Source organism: Spermophilus citellus (genome assembly GCF_964194105.1).
Source record: "Spermophilus citellus genome assembly, chromosome: 4".
NCBI lineage: Eukaryota > Metazoa > Chordata > Mammalia > Rodentia > Sciuridae > Spermophilus > Spermophilus citellus.
Window position 1 is genome coordinate 106,460,000 of NC_138185.1, and position 21,675 is coordinate 106,481,674.

A 21,675-nucleotide genomic window follows, 5' to 3' on the forward strand; every position below is an offset into this window, starting at 1 on the left:
TTTACCTTCTGAATACTTTTATAGACAAGATTCTAGCAAACCCAGAAGGGGAAAGAAGGAAGAATACTAGTTGCTCCAATACAGTAGAGATGATGAGAATGAAATTACTTCTGGCATTATGGCTTCCATGGACTCTGCAGTCCTGTATGGTGAAATACATTATTGGGATCCCCAATACTCTGATCTGCAATCTCAAAAATTTTTGGTTTCTAGTGGTGAACAAGAGTTAGTGGTTGAGATACATATAGATAATATAAAGCATGGAAGAGAGGCTTATTGTGGTGCAGATCTGTTCCTATTTAACATTCTGTCCACTGATCAGGAAAAACCCATCTGGGCGACTTTCCAGGTTAAACAGAACACTTTTCATGTTAGGATACCTAAACCAGAATTGGTGTTGGAAATAGAAAGCAAAGGAATTAAAGATTGCTGCTTCACAGCCCTGGGTTTGTAGCAGCTAAGGCTCCCGCCTGTCGTGCTAAATGAATAAGTTGTAAGTCTGTCTCAAGATCCTTATAGAGCTTTTGCCAAGCTTCCCATTTTATTTAGGGATTTACTCGGAGGCCTGCTATCTCAGAGGAGACTAGAGAGCTTCAAAAGCTTAGCTTCTAACCCGAAGTTCAGACAGTGGCTGGGCCCCACAAAGCCGCCGGTGTTCCAAGAAAAGCTGCCCGGGCCGGAAGGCGCCCGTCAGATGCCGGAACCTTTGGTTCCAGGCTGTGGGCCGTGCCGGCAACACCCAGAACCTTCCGGGGAGAGGAATAGGCGCATCATGGCGGCGCCAGCCCTGAAGCACTGGCGCACCACGCTGGAGCGGGTGGAAAAATTCGTGTCGCCTGTCTACTTTACTGACTGTAACCTCCGTGGCAGGTGTGCCCCTTTCGAGGAGTTGGCCCATTGCACCCTCGTGCTTTAGCCTTACCTTCCAGGAGGAAACGGGCTGTAGCCAGCTGGGTCGCGGGACTGAGTGCTTGCATTGGACAGGGCGGGACTCAACAGGAGATGGGTAGAGAATGGGATGGCTGCGGGGCAGTTCTCATGGCGGTGAGCTGGGGGAAAGCTTGTTTCTCTCACCTGCCGGCTGGCTCACGGGCAGAAAGGGGGTGACCTCAAGCGCGCGCCCACCGTCCCCTCCCGCTTAGGCTCTTCGGGGATAGCTGCCCTGTAGCCTCACTCTCCAGCTTCCTGACGCCGGAGAGGCTTGCCTACCAAGAGGCAGTCCAACAGGACTTCAGCCCCGCACATGTCGGCGACACCTTCGGACCCACGTGCGTAAGGCCCAGCCTACGGAAGCCTTTCCAGGCTTGCTCACCACCTTGAGGCAGAGCCCTTCATTGTCTATCCTCTGCCCTAGACAGCTGCTGGGGTCAGAGCAGCGCTCTCTGCTGGAAACAGCTCCCTGGACCCTCAGAGTCTTTATGAAAGAGTTTTCATGCTCTCTGGACACCCCTTATTTTCCTGATCAGGACCCCTGATTCCTCTGCCTCTTTTTCCTCACTTTGCTGATCACTGGTTTCCACTTGGGGCCCAGAGCTGAGTACCTTGTGATGCTTCAGATACTTGGAGGAAGTATCAAACCCCTGCTGACACATAATCCAAGGAAGTAAGAGGACAGACAGGACTTCAGTCCTAGGCCCATCAAAATGTCTCTCTTGCAGATGGTGGACCTGCTGGTTCAGGGTGGAGCTGAACATCCCAGAGGCATGGGTGGGCCAGGAAGTTCACCTTTGCTGGGAAAGTGATGGAGAAGGCCTGGTCTGGCGTGATGGGGAACCTGTCCAGGTGAGGGTCTCTGCCCTAGAGCCAGGTGTGACCACATTTCAGCTCTGTCTTGAAGGAACAACAGTTAAGGTTTTGCCTGCGACTGGTCTCAGGATTTCAAGACTGGGGAAGTAACTGCTTGGATACCACTATGTTGGGTCCGTAGTTTATAGCAAACTAGTGTTTATCATATGTAGTACATGCATATGGAGGAATTTTCAACAGTTCTAGATAGTATAAAATAAGACAGTTATGTAATTTTCCCCTGAAGTAATAGGTTTCTTCTACTCCCCCATCTCATTCCCTAGATATAACTCTGTAAAGTTTTATATCAGGTTTAGTCTTCGTAATCCTATGTGATAGGTCTTTATGTCCATTAAGAAGAAGATACATAGAGGTTTGCTCACTGGTTCACACAACTTCCATTCCAAATTGGCTTGGACTCTGGATCTGGGTTTAGGACTGTTGTTCTTCCTGACCTAAAAGAAGACAGAGCCCTTCCCTCCCTTCACTGGCTTGACAGAGGTCTCCTGGTGCACTGTCTGCTAAGTCTAGGGACACAGAGAACAAAGCAAACCTGTCCCTAACTTCATGGAGTTTACCTTCTGATATTTATTCAAGGTGTGCACAGGCCTCCTAACCCCTGCCCAGGACTCAAGACCATGGGCTTTATTGCTAATAAAAGGTGCTCTTTGGGGCTGGGGTTGTGGCTCAGTGGTAGAGCACTTGCCTGGTATGTGTGAGGCCCTGGGTTTGATTCTCAGCACCGCATATAAATAAATAAATAAAATTTAAAAAGATCTATTTACAACTAAAAATATTTTTAAAAATAAAATAAAAAAAGGTGCTCTTTGGGGGTCATGGTGCTGGCTGCCCTAGAGAGTGAGGCACCTACTACCAGGGGTCCCTAATTTGTCAATCTTGGCCTTAATTTGAAGAGAGGAGCTAAGGACCACTTGAAGGAACTTGGCCTCCCTCAATTTATATTTCACTTGAACTGTCCAAAGTCCTCAGGCCCTCGCTTCTCCCCTCCCTACCAGGGGTTGACCAAAGAGGGTGAGAAAACTAGTTATGTCCTGACTGACAAGCTGGGAGAAGGAGACCCCCGAAGGTGAGTGAATCCCTGTGCCCCATTGATCTAGGAGGAGCAGGGGCCCAAGTAACCTCAAAAGCACCCCTACCTCTAATACATCCATCTTACATAGTTTGTTTTCAGAAAACATGATTTTTTCTTGTACTAAATACAGAAAAGCACAAAGAAATTAACTTCCATTATCTTATCACCTAGAGATGACCATTATTAACATCTCAGCATTCATATTCTCAGTATTTTAGTAAAAAAAAAAAAAAAAAGTTACAGTTGAGATTATATTGCTTCTAAATTTTTTACTTGTTTTTTTTTTTTTTTTTTATTGCAGTGCTGGGGATTAAACCCAGGGCCTTATGCATACTAGGCAAGCCTCTACCACTGAGCCATACCCCCAGCCCTGCTTTGATACTTTGCATCCTGACTTTTAACATTTCATATCATAATGTGGGGTTTTATGATACCATCTGAAAAGCTTCTTAGACATTATTGTATTTTATGTTTATTGAAACTATTTCAAATAGTTCCAAACACTGGGAATATGATGATGAATAACCTAGTTCTCACCAGGCATTGTAGTGCATGCCTATAATCCTAGTTACTCAGGAGGCTGAGTCAGGAGGATTGTAAGTTCAAGGCCAGTCTGGACAATGTAATGGGACACTGTCTCAAAACATACATACATACATAAATACATATATGTATGTATGTATGGGGATGTGACTCAGTAGTAAAATGTCCTTGGGTTCAGTCCCCAATACTACAAAAATAATGTCCTCAACAGCAAAAGGAGATAGAAATACTCATAATTACAAAACCAATGAGGGTTCTGAAAGAAAATACTGGGAACTCAATAGGTAATCTGCTAGACCAGGTAGGGGTAGGAGGAGAGTCAGAAAGCCAAGTTTGCTCTCTAAAGGTTAAGTAGAACAGTTTCACAGCTGAGATGGCATACCCAGGAATGGCCACCCCATGTTGGCTTGGTATGAACACTCAGCCCTGAGAGTTCCAAGCATGACTTTAATATACAAAGAGGATTCTGAGACAAACATTCCTTGTGCAAGCAGCTTTGAAAATATGAAGCTAGAAAGCAGTGTAATTCGCTTGATTCTAAGCTTGGCCACTATTCTCCCTGGCCAAGGCAGAACACTTAGGAAATGGATTTCACCTGGTGTTTTTACCATGATCCTCCTGCACGCACACCTGATATAACATGGAATCTTCTGGGTGGTGGGTCCTGGAGGTGAATGGGGAGGGGTCAGTTGAATACCTCCCATGTGTCCCTCCCTATGCTCCTAGCGTCCTCTGTCAATCTCTTGGCCTGAGGCTGCTGCCCTGTGTTTATAGCCTGACCCTCTATGTGGAAGTAGCCTGCAACAGCCTCCTGGGGGCTGGGAAGGGAAGCATGATTGCAGCCCCTGACCTTGAGAAGACATTCCGACTGAGCCGAGCTGAGCTGGCTGTATTCCACCAGGATGTCCACAAGCTCCTAGTGGATCTAGAGCTGCTACTGGGCATTGCTAAGGTACTGACACCCCTATTTCCCCTATTGTCCTCTAGATCCAACCTCCAGATCTAAGTTGGGTTTTTTTGGGGTTTTGGTTCAGATTGTTGGGACTCTGGGAATCCAGAGTAGGAAGAGGGTTTCCTTATGTAAAGAGATGGTGCTGAATGGGACCCCTAAGAGGAGCAGAGATTTGAGGTGGTGGTGGGGTCTCTACTGGGATACTTGAGAGGTCATCTGGGGCCTAGTTCTAGAGTTGTGCTCGAGAGGGGGATTAAGGGCAGATACCTGCTTCAGGGCCTTGGGGAGGACAACCAGCGCAGCTTCCAGGCCCTGTACACAGCCAACCAGATGGTGAACGTGTGTGACCCTGCCCAGCCTGAGACCTACCCAGTGGCCCAGGCCCTGGCCTCCAGGTTCTTTGGACAGTGTGGAGGTGAAAGCCAACATACCATCCATGCCATGGGGCACTGCCACATTGATACAGGTAGGGTGTAGCTGGCTGGTTTGGCTGGGAAGGAAGGAGTACCTTTCAAGCTCTGGCTGTGCCCTGGAAGTACAATGTGATTCTCAGCAATTTCTTGCCCTTGGAGTTTAGGTTTCCCTATCTTACAAGGGGGCAGAGGCACTGAACTGTGCTATGCTAGCTGAGGTTTATTTATTCTCTCAACAAAATCTGGTGCATCATGAGGCCACTTGCCAGACACCAAGGATGGCATTTCAAAGGCTGATGATCACAGAGTAGGCCAGCAAGCACAGTGAAGGGAAGACCTGTGGGAGACTGGAGAGTCAGAAGAGATACTTAAGCCCAAGTGAGTTGGAGGATTCAGAGAGGCTCCCTGGACAAGGTGACATTTCACTTGAGTGAGAATGAGGACGTTTTTGTTTGTTTTGGTTCTGGGGATTGAACCCACGGGTGCTTAAACTTAAGCTACATCCCCAGTCCTTTTTTAGTATTTTATCTAGAGACAGGGTCTTGCTGACTTGCTTGGGGCCTCACTAAGTTGCTGAGGCTGGCTTTGAACTTGAGAGTCTCCTGCCTCAGCCTCCTAAGCCACTGGGATTACAGGTATGCACCACCGTGCCTGGCAAGAACAAGGAAATTTGACTAGGGTGCCCACGTCCTCAAGAGAGGAGTAATATGAAATTAATTGAGGTGGCCCAAATACAGGGTGAGGTTTCCAAGGAGGATCAGGAGTTGAGCTGATGGTATTGGTTCCCCATGGTATCTGAATCACAGAACAAGGTCTCTTTCTACGGTGCAACAGTGTAAGATAGATAGCATGAAGGGATTCTGGGCTGAAAGGGTAGGAGCTAAGGCCTAGAGGTCTGGAGAAGCTGTAGTGCCTTCCCAGACATGTTAATCGTGGGTGATGTGCCCTTGTTTCAATGTATCTGCCAGATGTACAGGTCCAGGCTAATCCCTATTCCTTCTGGGGTGTCTGAGCCTCAGTCTGAGGCTATTCTACAGCCTAGGGCCTCTGTTTCCTAATCTGCAAAAATTTATCTCATATCCCCGGAAGCACCACAGGGCTTTGCAGGGTAAAGGGCCTAGAGAGGAGGAAAGCTAGGATAGCCATTTGTAGGCCCAGGTTGGGCCTAGTTGAAGTGCTGGGGCAGGTGAGGGACCAGAAATCTATGAGGAGCCAGGGACTTTGCCACTCCTCTGCCCTTACTCCTCTCCTCTGTAGCCTGGCTGTGGCCCTTCAAGGAAACTGTACGGAAGTGTGCCCGGAGCTGGGTGACAGCTTTGCGGCTTATGGAACAGAATGCTGAATTCATCTTTGCCTGCTCCCAGGTCAGAGGGCAACTGCATGAACCCTTTAGCTCTCTTGGCTCTTGAGTGTTTTCAAGCCTGAGAGTTGCTCCTCACTCTCACCCACCATAGAGCTCTAGATTCTTGACTCTAGGTAGAGTCATTTTGATTCTTGGCCCAGCTTCCACCCCATTTGCCCTACAGGCTCAGCAGCTAGAGTGGGTAAAGAACCGCTACCCTGGCCTATATGCCCAGCTCCAGGAATTTGCCTGCCGAGGGCAGTTTGTGCCTGTGGGGGGCACCTGGGTGGAAATGGTAAGTACATTCAACAGTCCTTCAGCTTTCGTACATTTGGCCATGGCCTTCCCTCAGATGGCCCAGGATCCCTTGGCTGTGCTGGTGACTTCTGCAAGTCATGAAGGGCTTATTATTGCAGGGCTTATTAGTCCCTAGAATCCCAAGATCTGGGACTTACAGAGGAGTTGGGTCTTCAGCAGGGGACAGGCTATCTGCATGGCCCGTTCCCAGCAACACCCTGAAGTTGGACAGTTGGGCCTGAGCAAAGAGATCAATGCTTCCTGGGGCCTGGCTGTAGAATTGTGTTGGAGCAACCCTGGCTTCTTTTTTTTTTTTTTTTTTGAGAGAGAGAGAATTTTTAATATTTATTTTTTAGTTCTCGGCGGACACAACATCTTTGTTTGTACGTGGTGCTGAGGATCGAACCCGGGCCGCACGCATGCCAGGCGAGCGCGCTACCGCTTGAGCCACATCCCCAGCCCAACCCTGGCTTCTCTACAGTGGGTGGGTTGGCCTGAACTCCTGCCTGTTTCCTATCTAGTACTAATCTCAGCTGCCTGTCTCTCCCCTCACTGCCAGGATGGGAACCTTCCCAGTGGAGAAGCCATGGTGAGGCAGTTCCTGCAGGGCCAGAACTTCTTCCTGCAGGAGTTTGGGAAGATGTGCTCTGAGGTAAGCGGGGAGCTACTTCTCCAGGCTGTGCTTGAGGAGGGTGGGGACAGCTCCACCTGGAGCTCCAGAAATTCTCTCCCTATAGTTCTGGCTGCCAGACACATTCGGGTACTCGGCGCAGCTCCCCCAGATCATGCGCGGCTGTGGCATCACACGCTTCCTGACACAGAAACTGAGCTGGAACTTAGTGAACTCCTTCCCGGTGAGCAAGCCTCAGGGGGCCAGGGTCACAATGGGCCTGGATCCTAACTGGTCCTTTCTCTTCACCACAACCTCTACCAGGATGGTACAGCAGGCAGAGGAGCTGGTGTGGAAGGCCCACTCTGCCTCAGCCCTGACTCTGGACTCTCCTGTGCTTCTGTCTCCCTGCTGGCAGCACCATAGCTTTTTCTGGGAGGGACTGGATGGCTCCCGTGTGCTGGTTCACTTCCCACCTGGTGACTCATATGGAATGCAGGGCAGTGTGGAGGAGGTGAGTAGATACCTATTGACTGGGTGGGGGATGCATTGGAGAATTCTGGATATCCCATCCTAGGCTGACCCACATTGACCTTCTCCCACCTCTCCAGGTGCTGAAGACTGTGACCAACAATCGGGACAAAGGGAGGACCAACCACAGTGCCTTCCTCTTCGGCTTCGGGGATGGGGGTGGTGGCCCCACTCAGACCATGCTGGACCGCTTGAAGAGGCTGGGCAATACTGACGGACTGCCCAGGTCAGGCCTGGGCCGTTAGTAGCCCTTGGCTGTACGAAGCTCTACTCTTAGCCCTTACTTGTTGCCTTTCTTCTGCTCATACATGGGGCTCCCCCCCACCACCACTGGACAGACCTTATCCTGCTCTAATCTTGCCCCCTTCCCCAACTCCTACTTGGAAATAGGGAGGAGAAATGCTGAGGGTGGGAAGGAATTCAAACCCACCACAGTATGCAACTCTCCCAGGTATCCAGTCCAGTACTGTATGGGCAGGGAGCTTTCTAGAATGGCTTCCCTGTCGGGGCTTGACTCTTTATCTCTTGGAGTAGAGGAAGGCTGAGCTTTGTGGCCCCTGGCAGGGAGACCCAAGCTTGTGGTCTCCCTCAGGGTGCAGCTGTCTTCTCCAGGGCAGCTCTTCAAGGCACTGGAGAGTGACTCAGAACAGCTGTGCACATGGGTCGGGGAGCTCTTCCTGGAGCTGCACAACGGCACTTACACCACGCATGCCCAGGTCAGGGCCAGGCTGCTGGTCTGCCATAGGTCTGCAGAGGGCAAGGGAGGGGAGGGACAGAGCCCCTGTTCCAAGAAGAAGCTTGGAGGAGAGAAGTATAAGAACTTGGTCTTCAGGAAAGCTTGCAGGAGGCAGGACAATCTCTGTAGAAGAGGAAGGTTTGGGTGGAGGGGAGCAGAGGAGAGCACTTAGGGCAGGTTGCCCACATGAGGCCTTATCTGGCAGTCCCTGGGGAGCCATCAGGAGTTCTGAGCAAAGAAGGGCTTTGGAAGGTGTCCTGGGATGCTTGAGCAGACTCCAGACTGATCCCTCCACCTGGGCACAGATCAAGAAGGGGAACCGAGAATGTGAACGGATCCTACATGATGTGGAGTTGCTCAGCAGCCTAGCCCTGGCCCGCAGTGCCCAGTTCCTATACCCAGCAGCACAGCTACAGCACCTCTGGAGGTCAGCCTAACATCTACCCACCAGTGCCTACCTGACCTCTCACCACAGACATCTCTAAGGCTGCCCCTCCCAACTTCCCCTTCTCCAGCCTTTCCCCTCCCTACCCTTGGCCCCTGCAGGCTCTTACTTCTGAACCAGTTCCATGATGTGGTCACTGGAAGCTGCATCCAGTTGGTGGCAGAGGATGCCCTGAGCCACTATGAAGGTGAGGCTGACAACAGTCCTGCTGCTCTCTCCAACCCAGGTCTGAGCACAGTGTCCTTTGTGGACACTCAGGTCATCTTAGATGCACTGCCCCTCCCCCTATGACCAGCCAGTCTCTCCTCAGATATCCGTTCCCATGGGAATACGCTGCTCAGTGCTGCAGCTGCAGCCCTGTGTGCTGGGGAGCCAGGTCCCGAGGGCCTCCTCATTGTCAACACACTGCCCTGGAAGCGCACTGAAGTGTTGTCCTTGCCCAAGCCTGGAGGGGCCCACTGTCTAGGTATGAGCTGAGAGGTGGACTGCTACTGTGTCAGAAGAGACCAAGGCCAGACAGATCAAGGCAGGGACCCTCCCCTGGGGATCTCTGCCTTGGAGTGTGTCAGGCTGGGGAGTAGTAGCCATATCCTTCATTACCCCTACCCCTACCTGAGCAAGGTTTGTGGAAGGTTAGGGAGGCTGCACTGATACCCAGGCCTCATTCCCAGCTCTGGTGACAGTGCCCAGCATGGGCTATGCTTCTGCTCCCACCCCCACCTTACCGCAGTCCTTGCTGCCCCAGCAGCCTGTGTTTGTGGTACAAGAGGTGAGTCCTGGTGGTTCTTGGTGGGGTAGGAGCTGGCCTGGGATACTGCCTAATGACTTGGGGGTTCTGAGTTCCCTATCCTGGAACAAGGGGGTGGAGCATTACACAGCCCCAGCAGGGCTGGGGTGGAGCTGGGGCAGCTGTTGGTTGTAGGAAGCCTTTATAGACACAGCCTCAAGGCCCCCTCCCACTCAAGACTGATGGTTCCGTGACTCTGGACAATGGCATCATCCGAGTGAGCCTGGACCCAACTGGCCGCCTGACATCTCTGGTCCTGGTGGCCTCTGGCAGGTGCCAACTCCTCACTCTCCTTTCCTTGTGCCTGACAAGTGGATCCCAGACCCTGTTCTTTTTGTCCCTTGGCCACAATACTGCCCATAGCAGTCCACCAGTGTCTCTGGGTTGGGACCCACACAAAGAATAGCATCAACCAGGCTAGGAGTCCCTGTCCTCTGGATCTCCTTACCTGCTCCTACCCCACCAAGTGCAGCTAGAGAAAGCAAGGTCATAGAGTTGTAAAACACCAATCCCCATGTCCTTCCAGGGAGGCCATTGCTGAGGGTGCTCTTGGGAACCAGTTTGTGCTGTTTGATGATGTCCCCTTGTACTGGGATGCATGGGATGTCATGGACTACCACCTAGAGACACGGTATAAAGCCGGGCAGGACTAGAGACAATGGGGGGAGCTGGGGAAATACTGGCTGCCCTAGCTTAGTGCCTCCTATCTCATCCCACAGGAAACCTGTCCTAGGCCAGCCAGGGACCCTGGCAGTTGGCAGTGAGGGTGGCCTTCGGGGCAGTGCCTGGTTCCTGCTACAGATCAGCCCCAATAGTCGGCTTAGCCAGGAGGTTGTCCTGGATGTTGGCTGCCCCTATGTCCGCTTCCACACCGAGGTAGCAGGGGCAGGGTGCGGCCATCTTTCCCAAGTGTAACTGGTAAGGAGGGGCCAACCCCAACCTATGTGTGTCCCTCCCTTCCCTGTTCCCTTCTCTCCCCTACTCCTAGGTACATTGGAATGAGGCCCACAAGTTTCTAAAGGTGGAGTTCCCTGCCAGAGTGCGGAGCCCCCAGGCTACCTATGAGATCCAGTTTGGGCACCTGCAGCGGCCCACCCACTACAACACTTCTTGGGACTGGGCTCGATTTGAGGTCCGAAATGGGGAAGGAGGGAAGAGGAGGGGCTTTGATCCTCCGAGGAGACTAGTTGTGTGGTATGGGAGAGGACGAGGAAGATGGCCAATATTTTCTGCCTCCTAATATGTCAGGCATTGTGCTAATGCTTTAAATTTAGTTTGATACTCATGACCATTTATTCCCACTTCACAGAGGAGGAAACAGAGACTGAGGCAGGTTGGGTGGTATGCCCGGGGTCTCCTTGAGTGGGAGCTAGAATTCAATCATGGGTTCCAAAGCTTGCTGTCACCCAAGTGACAGAAGCTCTGAAGACTAGGGCACAAAGAAGGGAATGGGGCTACCAAGTGAATCTGCCTTTCAGGTGTGGGCCCACCGCTGGATGGATCTGTCAGAGCATGGCTTTGGGCTGGCTCTGCTCAATGACAGCAAGTATGGCGCATCAGTACAAGGCAGTGTCCTCAGCCTTTCACTGTGAGTGGGGTGCCTACCACACCAAGGACTGGCATGGGGTGTGGGCCTTCCCAGGATGGAACTCCAGCAGCTCTAGCTGGGTCCATACTTTCCCACCCCAGCTTGCGGGCACCTAAGGCCCCAGACACCACTGCTGACATGGGGCGCCATGAGTTCACCTACGCACTGATGCCTCACAAGGGTGAGTTCTGGGGATACTGGGGTTCTCTTTGGGCCCTAGACACCTCTGCCCTTGGGGTCTGGCCCCCAGCACCCTCTGGATGCATGGGGGGAGCCCGTTTTCCACCATGCCTCTCTTTCTGGTCATGTTCCAGGCTCCTTCCAGGATGCTGGTGTTATCCCTGCTGCCTACAACCTCAACTTCCCCTTATTGGCACTTCCGGCACCAGGCCCTGCTCCTGCTGCCACCTGGAGTGCCTTTTCCCTATCATCACCAGCAGTCGTATTGGAGACTGTCAAGCAGGCAAGGAGCAGCATGGTCTGGGGGTGGGGTTCCTGACTGGGCACACCCACAACCTCTCCTACCACCTGCCTCCCTCCCCAGGCTGAGACCAACCCCCAGAGCTGCACACTGGTCCTGAGGCTGTATGAGGCCCATGGCAGCCATGTGGACTGCTGGCTGCACACATCACTGCCAGTCCAGGAAGCTGTCCTGTAAGCAAAGCAGCAAGGTGGGGATGGAGGTGGAGGTGGAAGTCCTACCTGCTCCAGGCCCTCATAGGCCCTTTCTGTTCTCCAGCTGTGACTTCCTTGAGAGGCAAGATCCTGCTGGCCACCTGCCCCTTCAAGATGCCCGACTAAAGCTCACCTTTTCTCCCTTCCAAGTGAGGTCCTTGTTACTTGTGCTTCAGCCTCCATCAAACTGAGGATGGTGTTTTGTTTATGGAAAGTTTTGGGAAGTCCTCATTTCTGCCCCCCAAACCTGAAACAAGGATCAGCCACTTCTTATATAATAAATCCTTGGATCAGTAACCCTGCTGATAATTCCTCCCAACTCCCAAGAATTCATCCTCAAGCTTAAGGGGATGGCTTCTTCCCAGGTATATAGAAGCAGAGACAATATCAAAGGTGACCTTTGTGTGCCCCTGAGACAGAGATTGGGGACCTTGGGTGACAATATGCCAAGAGACCCTGAGATAAAAAGCTCTTCCCCTGTGCCAACGGGCAGAGAAGCTGTGAGTAGCCCAGGTTAGGCTGGTGAAATAGCCAGAGACCCTGAAGAACTGTAGACTAGAAGAGCTATAGAGGCTGGGCTATCTGAAGCCAGAGTCTCCACACTTTTGCCAAGTGACTGGCCCTGTCTTCTGATAGCTAATCTCGAGGGCTGGGATGGGAGCTCTGTCTCAGGATGAAGTAGCAGGTCCTTCCATCTCAGAACTTCTGTAGCAAGCCCAAGAAGTGCCAAGAAAATTCAGTTTTATTAATTTAGTTTAAAAATGCATTTCTCACATGGGCTTTAAAAAATGTGGAAGGTGGGGCCAGGATTGTTGCTCAGTGGTAGAGCACTTGCCTAGCATAAGTGGGGCACCACATTTAAAAAAATAATAATGTATGTATTTGTGTCCATCTACAACAACAAAATTAAATGTGGAAGGTGAGGTACAATGAAAAATATCAGTTGTGTAGGGAACAGCCACAGGCTTGGGACATAAAGCCCTTAAAATACTTAGGAATTCAGATGGGCCTCCGGATTATTGGCAAGGAAAGGGTGATGCAAACAACACAAGTCTCTTGCTAAGAGGCTGAGGTTCTCCCAGATCCCTTGGATGGATTGTCAGCCTTATTTTTCCAGGGTCCACTCTCTGTGGGGAGAACAGATGAAACAGTTGGCTCAGACCAGCAGGCCAGGCTGGTCCCAGTGGCGTCCATCTCTGTTTGCATAGTCCTGCATTGCCATCCCATTGGATCCTGAAGAGACACTTTCTAGGGGCCCCCTTCCCTCCCCAGAGGATGCTGAAGAAAGTCCACCTGTGGTTGCCTGTTTCCCCTTCCTCCTCCCTTTCTCAGGGACTGTGGGAGCTTTCAAGTCCTGTTGGAGGCTGGTCCCCTCAGGCTGCTGTATTGCAGTCTTCTTGGGAAGGTGTCTCCTAGCCCTTGGTGTTCTGGAAGGGGCCTTGTTTGGAGGTGGAAGGTCCTAGGCAGAGACACGTGTCCCTGAGAATCCATGGCGGGCTTTCCTCAGAGCAGTTCTGAGGTTAGTTGGGATTCACCATTGACCCCAACCCACCCAACTTCATCCAGAGCCTATATGGCCAGACCCTGGCCTGAGAGGCATGGCCAGGGCAGGAGAGAGTGCAGGGGAAGAAGGAAGAGCTGGCAACCATACCTCCAATTTTTCCTTGGGCTGAAGCTGTGTTTCCTGGGATTTCTTTTTTCGGGATTTGCCCCCTGTAGGACATGAGACTGGAGCTGGAGGATCCTATGGCCTCAGCCCCTTTCTCTAGACTCCCACTCTGTGGGATTACTCCAGGGGTTTGAGAGGGATGGGATGATGAAAGGTGCTAGAGCCCTTGCAAGCAAGTTCTTTATAGCTCTCTCAGCCTATTACATGAGGAGTTGCTTACCTTTGGGTGCCAGAGGTCCAGGATCACCCTAAAATGGTACAAGGACAATTCTGAATCAATCTGGGTTAGGGTAGGGGCAGTTTTCCTTGGAGAGGTGAAACACAGCTGTTCAGATTAATATAGTTCCCCACCTAGTAAAAACCTCCCCCAAATTTAGTTCATATCAACAAAGCTGTCCTGCTCTTGCACTGCTCCACTGGCTAGGCCCTAGGGGTCAGGAACGGTGACCCCTGAGAAGCCTCCACAGGTCCTAGGCATCTCCACCTGGGAAAGACCCCAATTCCTGCCCTATTGTGCCTTCCACCCCACAGGCTTCCCTAGAATCTCTTGCCTATGCCAGCCATAGAGCCCAAACCTGGAACCAGATGGTACGGCCATGCCGATCCCGCAGGGAACTCATGCCTGGCATGCCATAGCACCTCAGCCAGGCTCGAAAGGCAGCAAAGTCTTCCTCCCCGTGCTCCGGCCCGTAGCCTTTGCCCCCTATGGGACAGAGGAACCAGCGGAGGTCAGAGGGCAGATACAGGTTGAGAAGTGGGTAGTCTGGTTCAACCTAGCCCAGACTTCAGCTGCACAAGCTGATGGACTGAGCCAGGGAGCCAAGCTCCCTCTCCTCCCACCTTTTTTTTTTTTTTAATATTTTATTTACATATTAGTTTTTGGCAGACACAACATCTTTGTTTTTATGTGGTGCTGAGGATCGAACCTGGGCCGCACGCATGCCAGGCGAGTGTGTGACCACTTGAGCCACATCCGCAGCCCCTCTCCTCCCACCTTGATTGTGTGATTCTGAGTCATGGCTTCCCCACCCTGGAGTAGGGTTAAGAATCTTTGCCCTGTCCATTACATGGGTGGCTTGGGGGAACAGACACTTGCCAAGAGGAAGCTTAGTCTTTTTGGTCACAACCAGGTTTATGAACTCCCTCCTCCAATTGAGGAACCGGGTCTCAAAGAGAACTGCCCCAGGGTTACACAGTATGCCGAAGCAGAAGTCACTGGCCATCTTGGCCTCCCCAGGTCTCACCCAGCTGAACAACTTCCTTTGGCACTGAGTGGCACAGTTCCAGCAGGTCTGGGTTTTGCAGCTTGGCCCTGATCTTCTGGCTCAGGGTCATCTCTGGACTCTGAAGAAGGGGCAAGGAGGACCTAGCTGTCAGCATGGGGCAGGGCCACTCTGAAGGCAACAGACTTCCTCTCTGTGCTTGGCCAAAACTCTGAGGCAGCTCATTCCTCCCCCTACAAACACATTGTTGAGCTAAGCAGGAGATACCCATGCCCTTGCCACCTATGCCAACATAAGGTACTGACATGCATGCTCATGCATCACCCCTCCCTCTTGGCACCCTCACCAGCCGGTGGTGCTGCAGGGCCTCTAGCACAGTGCGGGCCTTCTCAAAGGGAGGGATCCTCAGCCTGGAGTGGTGTGGGAGAGGAGACCATGTTAAGCATTAGTATTGGCACACCTACCCCTGAAGCCCTCATGCCCTTGGCCTGCCTGCTGACCGGTACAGGATCTCTGCCCGCAGATAGTTGCCAATGCCATTGAAGAACCTCTGGTCCAGGAGGGCCTCGCAGATGGGCCGGTCAAAGGCCTTGTCTGATAGGTTTCGTAGCACATTCTCCCTGGAAGGGTACAGCCTGATGCATAAAACCCATCCCCAAACCCCGGGGGTAGGGGAAAGGGCCTGAGAGAACCTGTTCCTGAGTACAAGAAGACTGGGTGTCCCAGCTCCCCTCAGTGCTATGTAGGCATCTGGAGCCTAAGTTTTCCAATCTATTAAATGGGAACAATATGGATTTAAATTTATTATGAAAGGTGAAAAATACCAATTAAAAGCATGTGTTCAAGCTAGGTGCAGTGGCACACACCTGTAATTCCAGCAACTTAGAGGCTGAGACAGGAGAATTGCAAGTTCAAGAGCAGCCTCAGCAACTTAGTGAGAACCTGTCTCAACATAAAAAAGCACTGGGATATAGCTCTATGGTAGATTACCCCTGAATTAAATCCCCAGTACCACCACAAACAGACACACAAAAAACATAAAAGGCAATATGTTCAAGGGACATGCATCTATATATGGTTGTGTGTTTATCACCAAAATTCCTTAGATGACTCGGGACAATTTTCAGCACAAGGTCATCACAGAACCTCAGGGATGTCTGCAGTCTGCAACACAGTGTCTAGGATTCATGGTTGGTTAGAGACCATATGTGGATTTGACATTGGTTGGTTCCACTCATCTCAGGACCCTAAAGATTGCCTGGCTATGTGCAGAAGGCATTTGAGAGCAACCCTTGGCTAGTGAGCACCCAGCAGCCCACCTCCAACTGTCAGGGTTCTCCTCATTCTTGATGAAGAAATGCATCTTATTTCTTTGTGGAAAAAGATCAAGGAAGAGGAAAGCTGAGAATGTAACCACCATTTGACCCAGCTATTCCTCTTCTTGGACTATACCCAAAGGACCTAAAAACAGCATACTACAGGGACACAGCCACATCAATGTTTATAGCAGCACAATTCACAGTAGCTAAACTGGCGCCAACCTAGATATCCTTCAGTGGATGAATGGATAAAAAAAATGTGGCATTTATATACAATGGAATATTACTCAGCACTAAAAAAGAATAAGATCATGGCATTTGCAGGGAAATGGATGGCATTAGAGCAGATTATGCTAAGTGAAGTTAGCCAATCCCCCAAAAAAAGAAATGTCCAATGTTTTCTCTGATATAAGTGGGGGTAACTCAAAGTGGGGTAGGGAGAGAGAGCATGGGAGGAAAATTACCTCTAGATAGGGAATGGAGGGGAGGGAAAGGGAGAGAGAAAGGGAATAGCTAGGATGGTGGAAGGAGACAGTCATCATTATACAAAATGTATGAAGATGTGAATTTGGTGTCAACATACCTTATATACAAACAGAAATATGATAAACAGTGGTATAAAGATGTATTAAGAATTGTATGTGGGGCTGGGATTGTGGCTCAGCGGTAGAGCGCTCACCTAGCACCTGCGAGGCCCTGGGTTCGATCCTCAGCACCACATAAAATAAACAAATAAAATAAAGATATCGTGTCCAACTGCAGCTAAAAAATAAATATAAAAAAGAATTTCATGCAAAAAAAGAGTTCATGTATAATGCATAATTTGGCGTGAACATACTTTATATACAGAGTTACAAAAAATTGTGCTGTGAATGGATAATTATGAATGTAATGCACTCCACTATTGTCATGAATGTAAAAAATAAATTTAAAAAAAAAAAGAAAAAGATCAAGGAAGAATGACTGGGTGACGGGTACAAGGAAAGCGAGGCAATACTGGGGTTAAGGTAAGGGTGGAAGACTTGCTGGGTGGGGCTTAGATCCCCACAGGCTCCCCAGTGGGAGGACCAAGAAAACAGCCTCAATGCTCATCATGAGAAACTCCAGTGTCAGCTGGCAGAAAACCTGTGGCCTGACTCCCTAGGAAAGGGGAAGTGGAAGGAAGCCAGAACCATGCAAAGAGGTTTCCCTGGCGAGGCACCAGTTTCATGCCCAGGAAGACGAGGAGTGCCAGCAGTGATCAAGTCTAAGTGACAACTGCAGACACAAGTTCCCTCTAGGAGGGAGAACTTGCCAAGTGCACTTCAGGTCTTTGCCTCTGTGATTTTTGCCAGTTAGAATGCTTTCCTCCACAGCGTTACATGGCTGGCTCAGTTCTGTCAGGCCTTAGCTCAAATATCACCTTCCTGGAGTGGACGTTCCCAAGGCACTCCCCCACCCTCAGAGTCACTCTTTTCTTCCTTCACCTGTTGGATTTTTCCTGAGGCATGTGTCTGTTTGAACTCATCTTGTATTTCCTCGTTCCCTCATCCTACCGGAACATTAGTGCTGTGGGAGCAGGGGCCACGTTCTTGCTCACTCCTGAACCCCAACCTAAAATAAAGCCTCGCACAAAACAGAGACAGAGACTCATACATAATTTCCTCTTTAGGGGGAAGGACATGGCTGATACCATGTTATCTTTGACCTGAATCACATCCCAAATGAATTATTACTTTTCCTATAGGCAACGGTTAGTCATAGAGGAGACCACAGGACACAGTGCAGAATGTGGTAGGGCAATAAAACCTGACTTAGAAACTATTATCATTAGGTGGTCGCTTTCACCTATGTAGCTTCACCTCTACTGTGTTGCCAAAACCCTCCACCTTTCCTAGCCTCCTAGGAGCACCAAGGAGCAGAGTGGAATTCTGAGCTTGAGCTCCAGCTCCAATGGTAACTGGCTCTATGTCCTCAGAGCAGTGCCCAACCATCCACCTCTGGGCTTCCTTCACCTCCCACATCTGTCTTAGGTTTCCATATCCTTTGACTCAGGGAGCTAAGGGACAGGACGTGGACACTGTCTTGGACCACATCTGAGGGAACTCTCTGAGGGCGGAGACCCACACCCCGTTGGCCAACAAGGCACTTACCCAGAGCCAGGCCTGGACCTACGCCTGTTCATTACACCTGGGGCCGTCCTACCTGAACTGTTCATATTCCAGCAAGACACAGGGCCCACGACCTGGCTGCCACTTGCCCCCAGGGTCCCAGTGGCCAAATCGGCGGATATCCACGAAGCACAGAGCCAGCCGCGGAGCAGGTGGAGCTGTGTAAAAGCGCAGATGGGCATGGGGTGGCAGTGCATCAGCAGGTGCCAACTGGAAGGAGCCAGACATGCCAAAGCGGAAGACGAGGGCCAGCGGCTCCTGTGGGGGCTGGGCCCCAGGCAGGGGACTCAGTGTCAGGCGCAGCTCTTTGCCCCGGGCTGAGGCGGAGATATGATAGGCACTGCTCTCAAAGGGCACCTCAGGGTTGCGGCTGACAGAAGACTTCTCCACACACCCACCAAACACCAGCCCTCTGCATGCTTCATTCACAAAGTGACTGGCCAGATGCAGCTCAGGGCCCTCCGGCATTCTGTGGGAATGGCTGTGCCCTGTAAGGGGAAGGAGGGCCACAAGTTGGGGAAGGTGGCACCTTATGAGGTAGTAATTATCACCTGTGATTTACAAAGAACTGAGTGACATGGCCATCTGGGACTGACAGGAAACTGCTGGCCTGGCTAAAGTACTGGACAGTCAGGGAACTGGGAGCTCAGGTGGGGGAAGAGCAGGACTCTCTTGTCTTCTGCTGGGGAAGCAGCAGGACATTAATGTCTTCCTTCCATTTGCTGGTTGCTTCCCCCACCCCGCTTTGGTACTAGGGATTGCACTCAACCACTGAGCCATATCCCAAGCCCTATTTTATATTTTATTCAGAGACAGGGTCTCAATGAGTTGCTAAGTGCCTCGGATTGCTGAGGCTGGCTTTGAACTCATGATCCTTCCGCCTCAGCCTCCCAAACTGCTGGGATAACAGCCCTGAGCCACTTGGCCCAGCTTCCCCCCTGCTTTCAGAATTAGGTCCCAACCCCTGCTGGTGCCTGCATCTTATGCCCCCCCCCCCACACACACACACAAACCCCCCACACACTTGCTCCAAGCACACTGCTCTTCTCATCTCCAGGCCTTTTTCCCAGCAGTCTCTTCCATTGGGACACTTGAGGGAAGTCCTCTCCAATGTCCTGGAGATAGTATCTCCCTCCCCCCTACCTTGTCTTTTTTCTTGCGGCCTTCCACAGTCTGAAAGAATCTCACCGTGTCTCCAAGCCTCTACCTGCCATGGCAACCCAGAAAGTAAGCTCTGCTTACTCATCACCCCACCGTTTAGATGGCCCTGCATCTGCCCAGCACCCACCGAGGGAGGGAACGTGCCCAAGCTGGATGGGACTCAGGGGGCTGCATACCCACACTGGGACGGCTGTTAGCTACCAGCCGGCCAGGACTGCGACGGGCTCGCCTGATCAGAGAGGGATCCAGGACCAGGACGAGGGAATGGTACGTCTGTGCCGGAGCCAGGTTCTCATACACCCGAAGGGGAGGTGGGGACTCCAGGAAGAGCTGCCCGAGCTCTGGGCCCTGGCCTCCAGGAAAATGGAGATGCCGGGTAGGCGCCCCGGTCCCAAGGGACGTTTAACTTACTTCTTCACTTTTGCCCAGCCTCTTTGCCACTTTCGTCTGATGCCAGGACTTTTCGGGATTGGAGGCGAAGGTGTGTGTCGGGTAGCTGGGGGGCATTTAACCAGGACAAACGCTTTTACTTCGCCCTCCCCCACCTCGGCACCGCCGGGGTCTTGTAAACCTTCAGATTTCCAAGTTTTCGAAGAGGCGGCGCTCTATGGCCCTCCCCTGTCCCGCTCCCGCTGCGACCCAGTCCTCCGCTAACTCTGGCTTCCTTCCTTCTCCAAGTTCCCAAATCCCGTCCCATCCCATCCCATCCTCAGCTCCGCGGCGCACTGCCACATCACCCGCGCTTCCCGGAATACCTGCGCTCAGTGCGGATCGCAGGCACTGTGCAGTCACCGAGGGGTTAATGCCAGAGCCTAAAGGAACTCTGGGAGTCGTGGTTACCCCGCTGGCGCTTGCTGGGAAGTGTAGTTCCTCAGGGAGACCGCATAGACTGAGATGGGTCCCCCTCAAGGTGGGGGATTCCTGGATGTGGGACAACCTTAGAGACAGTAACCTGGCCGGGTGGTGGAGGAAAAACCTGTCTTCCCGCTGCCCGACGCCAGCAGGAAATGGGGTCAAATCTGGGGTCCTGAGTTGCAACGGTGTGTGCAGTTGGGGGAAGTGGTCCGCTAGTCCCGAGCAGAATCAGCACCCCCAGCAGGAAACAGTGACGTCCCAATGCAAATCCAACTGCAGCTGTGCGCAGGGATGCACAGGTGCACCATAAACGTAGGCCCTGGGGACCCAGTGATGGCTTTAAGTGTCCATCATAACACAAACAAAAACATCGTCACTGCCTGCTGGGTGGAAAGGGCAGTGAAGCAACAAAAACCAGACGCCCAGAAGTTGAACCCACTTCGGATAGTTCTGACTCCTGTGGGGGAGGGTTGCTTTGCAGAGACATTTAGGCTACGTCGGATTCACAACGCTAAAGTCTGGCTGTCACAGCCTTGGGCACAAAAAGTGTGAACAAGATAGTATGCCAGGCAAGAAGGAACCGTGCAAAGTCTCCCAGATGGGTTGAAAGAACCTGGAAAAGTGCTGTGTGGCTGCAGTGTAGCTGGAGGTAGTGCTAGATGGGGAGGACAGAGGGCTCTATTGGACCTTGGGAGGCCTCTCTTAAGTTGCATTTTGTAGCAGCCTGCCCCTACCCATGACATGCCCTTCATCATACTACTCTGCTCCCTCATCTATTTATTCACTTCTATTGGCCAGAAGCCTTTAAAAGTAGACAAATCATGACATTTCATCCCCAATACTTCAGCATCTACCTCCAAAAAGCAATTTCCTTGCAAAGCCAATACCTTTATCATATCAAAAAAAGTTAATAACTGCTTCTTTTTAAAAAAATATTTATTTTTTAGTTTTAGGTGGACACAATATCTTTATTTTTGTTTACGTGGTGCTGAGAATCGAACCCAGTGCCTCATGCATGCCAGGTGAGCACGCTACCAGTTGAGCCACATCCCCAGCCCCCAAAACTGCTTCTTAATGTCATCTAATACCTAGTTCACATCCAAATCTCCCTACTTGTCCCCAAAACACTATTTTTTGGAGGGGGAGGGGTTTGCCTGGGATTGAACCCAGTGGTGCTTAACCACTGAGCCACATCTTCAGCCTTTTTATTTTTTGTGACAGGGTCTTGCTAAATTGCTTAGGGACACCATGACCAGATATATAGTTGGTTTTTCCCATCCTACCCACCTCATCCCCTTATCCTTCCTTTTATTATTATTATTTTTTAAATCTTGATACTGACCTTTCTGAGAGTTCAAGTTGTTCCTTGGACATGTGAGTCACATTCACATTCAGGATTTCTCTGAATGTTTCTCAGAGTGTCATTAACTTGTTCCACTATCTGGAGTTTTTTTTTGCATGATGGAATGAAGGCTCAATGCTGGATCATACACATTCAGGG

At 51.1% G+C, this 21,675-nt stretch overlaps 2 protein-coding genes across 13 annotated transcripts; one reads left to right on the top strand and one right to left on the bottom strand.

Moving 5' to 3' along the window:
* Nucleotides 1-679: 679 nt before the first annotated feature.
* Nucleotides 680-12,094, top strand: MAN2C1 (mannosidase alpha class 2C member 1). Of its 6 annotated transcripts, XM_081290960.1 has the most exons (26): nucleotides 680-870; nucleotides 1,143-1,268; nucleotides 1,659-1,782; nucleotides 2,802-2,872; nucleotides 4,196-4,373; nucleotides 4,650-4,839; nucleotides 6,044-6,150; nucleotides 6,313-6,423; nucleotides 6,985-7,077; nucleotides 7,163-7,279; nucleotides 7,454-7,549; nucleotides 7,647-7,792; nucleotides 8,159-8,282; nucleotides 8,608-8,729; nucleotides 8,849-8,934; nucleotides 9,058-9,213; nucleotides 9,419-9,516; nucleotides 9,713-9,807; nucleotides 10,061-10,165; nucleotides 10,254-10,410; nucleotides 10,523-10,666; nucleotides 11,013-11,122; nucleotides 11,224-11,303; nucleotides 11,437-11,585; nucleotides 11,667-11,776; nucleotides 11,862-12,094. In XM_081290960.1, the coding sequence occupies exons 1-26, from the start codon at nucleotides 695-697 to the stop codon at nucleotides 11,986-11,988; spliced, it is 3,198 nt and encodes a 1,065-aa protein (XP_081147086.1). In that variant the 5' UTR covers nucleotides 680-694; the 3' UTR covers nucleotides 11,989-12,094. The 6 variants fall into 6 exon arrangements, with proteins under 6 accessions (XP_081147086.1, XP_081147089.1, XP_081147087.1 ...); XM_081290963.1 differs by lacking the exon at nucleotides 10,523-10,666; XM_081290961.1 differs by lacking the exon at nucleotides 8,159-8,282 and having other exon boundaries at nucleotides 8,508-8,729.
* A 138-nt stretch (nucleotides 12,095-12,232) lies between these two features.
* Nucleotides 12,233-20,251, bottom strand: NEIL1 (nei like DNA glycosylase 1). 7 transcript variants are annotated; one of them, XM_081290972.1, is made up of 11 exons: nucleotides 19,731-20,066; nucleotides 19,302-19,365; nucleotides 18,193-18,646; nucleotides 15,190-15,309; nucleotides 15,036-15,099; nucleotides 14,711-14,810; nucleotides 14,042-14,169; nucleotides 13,687-13,714; nucleotides 13,449-13,510; nucleotides 13,091-13,256; nucleotides 12,233-12,924 (listed from the first exon to the last, which is right to left on the bottom strand). In XM_081290972.1, the coding sequence occupies exons 1-11, from the start codon at nucleotides 19,824-19,826 to the stop codon at nucleotides 12,857-12,859; spliced, it is 1,350 nt and encodes a 449-aa protein (XP_081147098.1). In that variant the 5' UTR covers nucleotides 19,827-20,066; the 3' UTR covers nucleotides 12,233-12,856. The 7 variants fall into 7 exon arrangements, with proteins under 7 accessions (XP_081147098.1, XP_081147092.1, XP_081147096.1 ...); XM_081290966.1 differs by lacking the exon at nucleotides 13,091-13,256; XM_081290970.1 differs by lacking the exons at nucleotides 13,091-13,256; nucleotides 19,302-19,365; nucleotides 19,731-20,066 and adding an exon at nucleotides 20,075-20,251.
* Nucleotides 20,252-21,675: the final 1,424 nt, after the last annotated feature.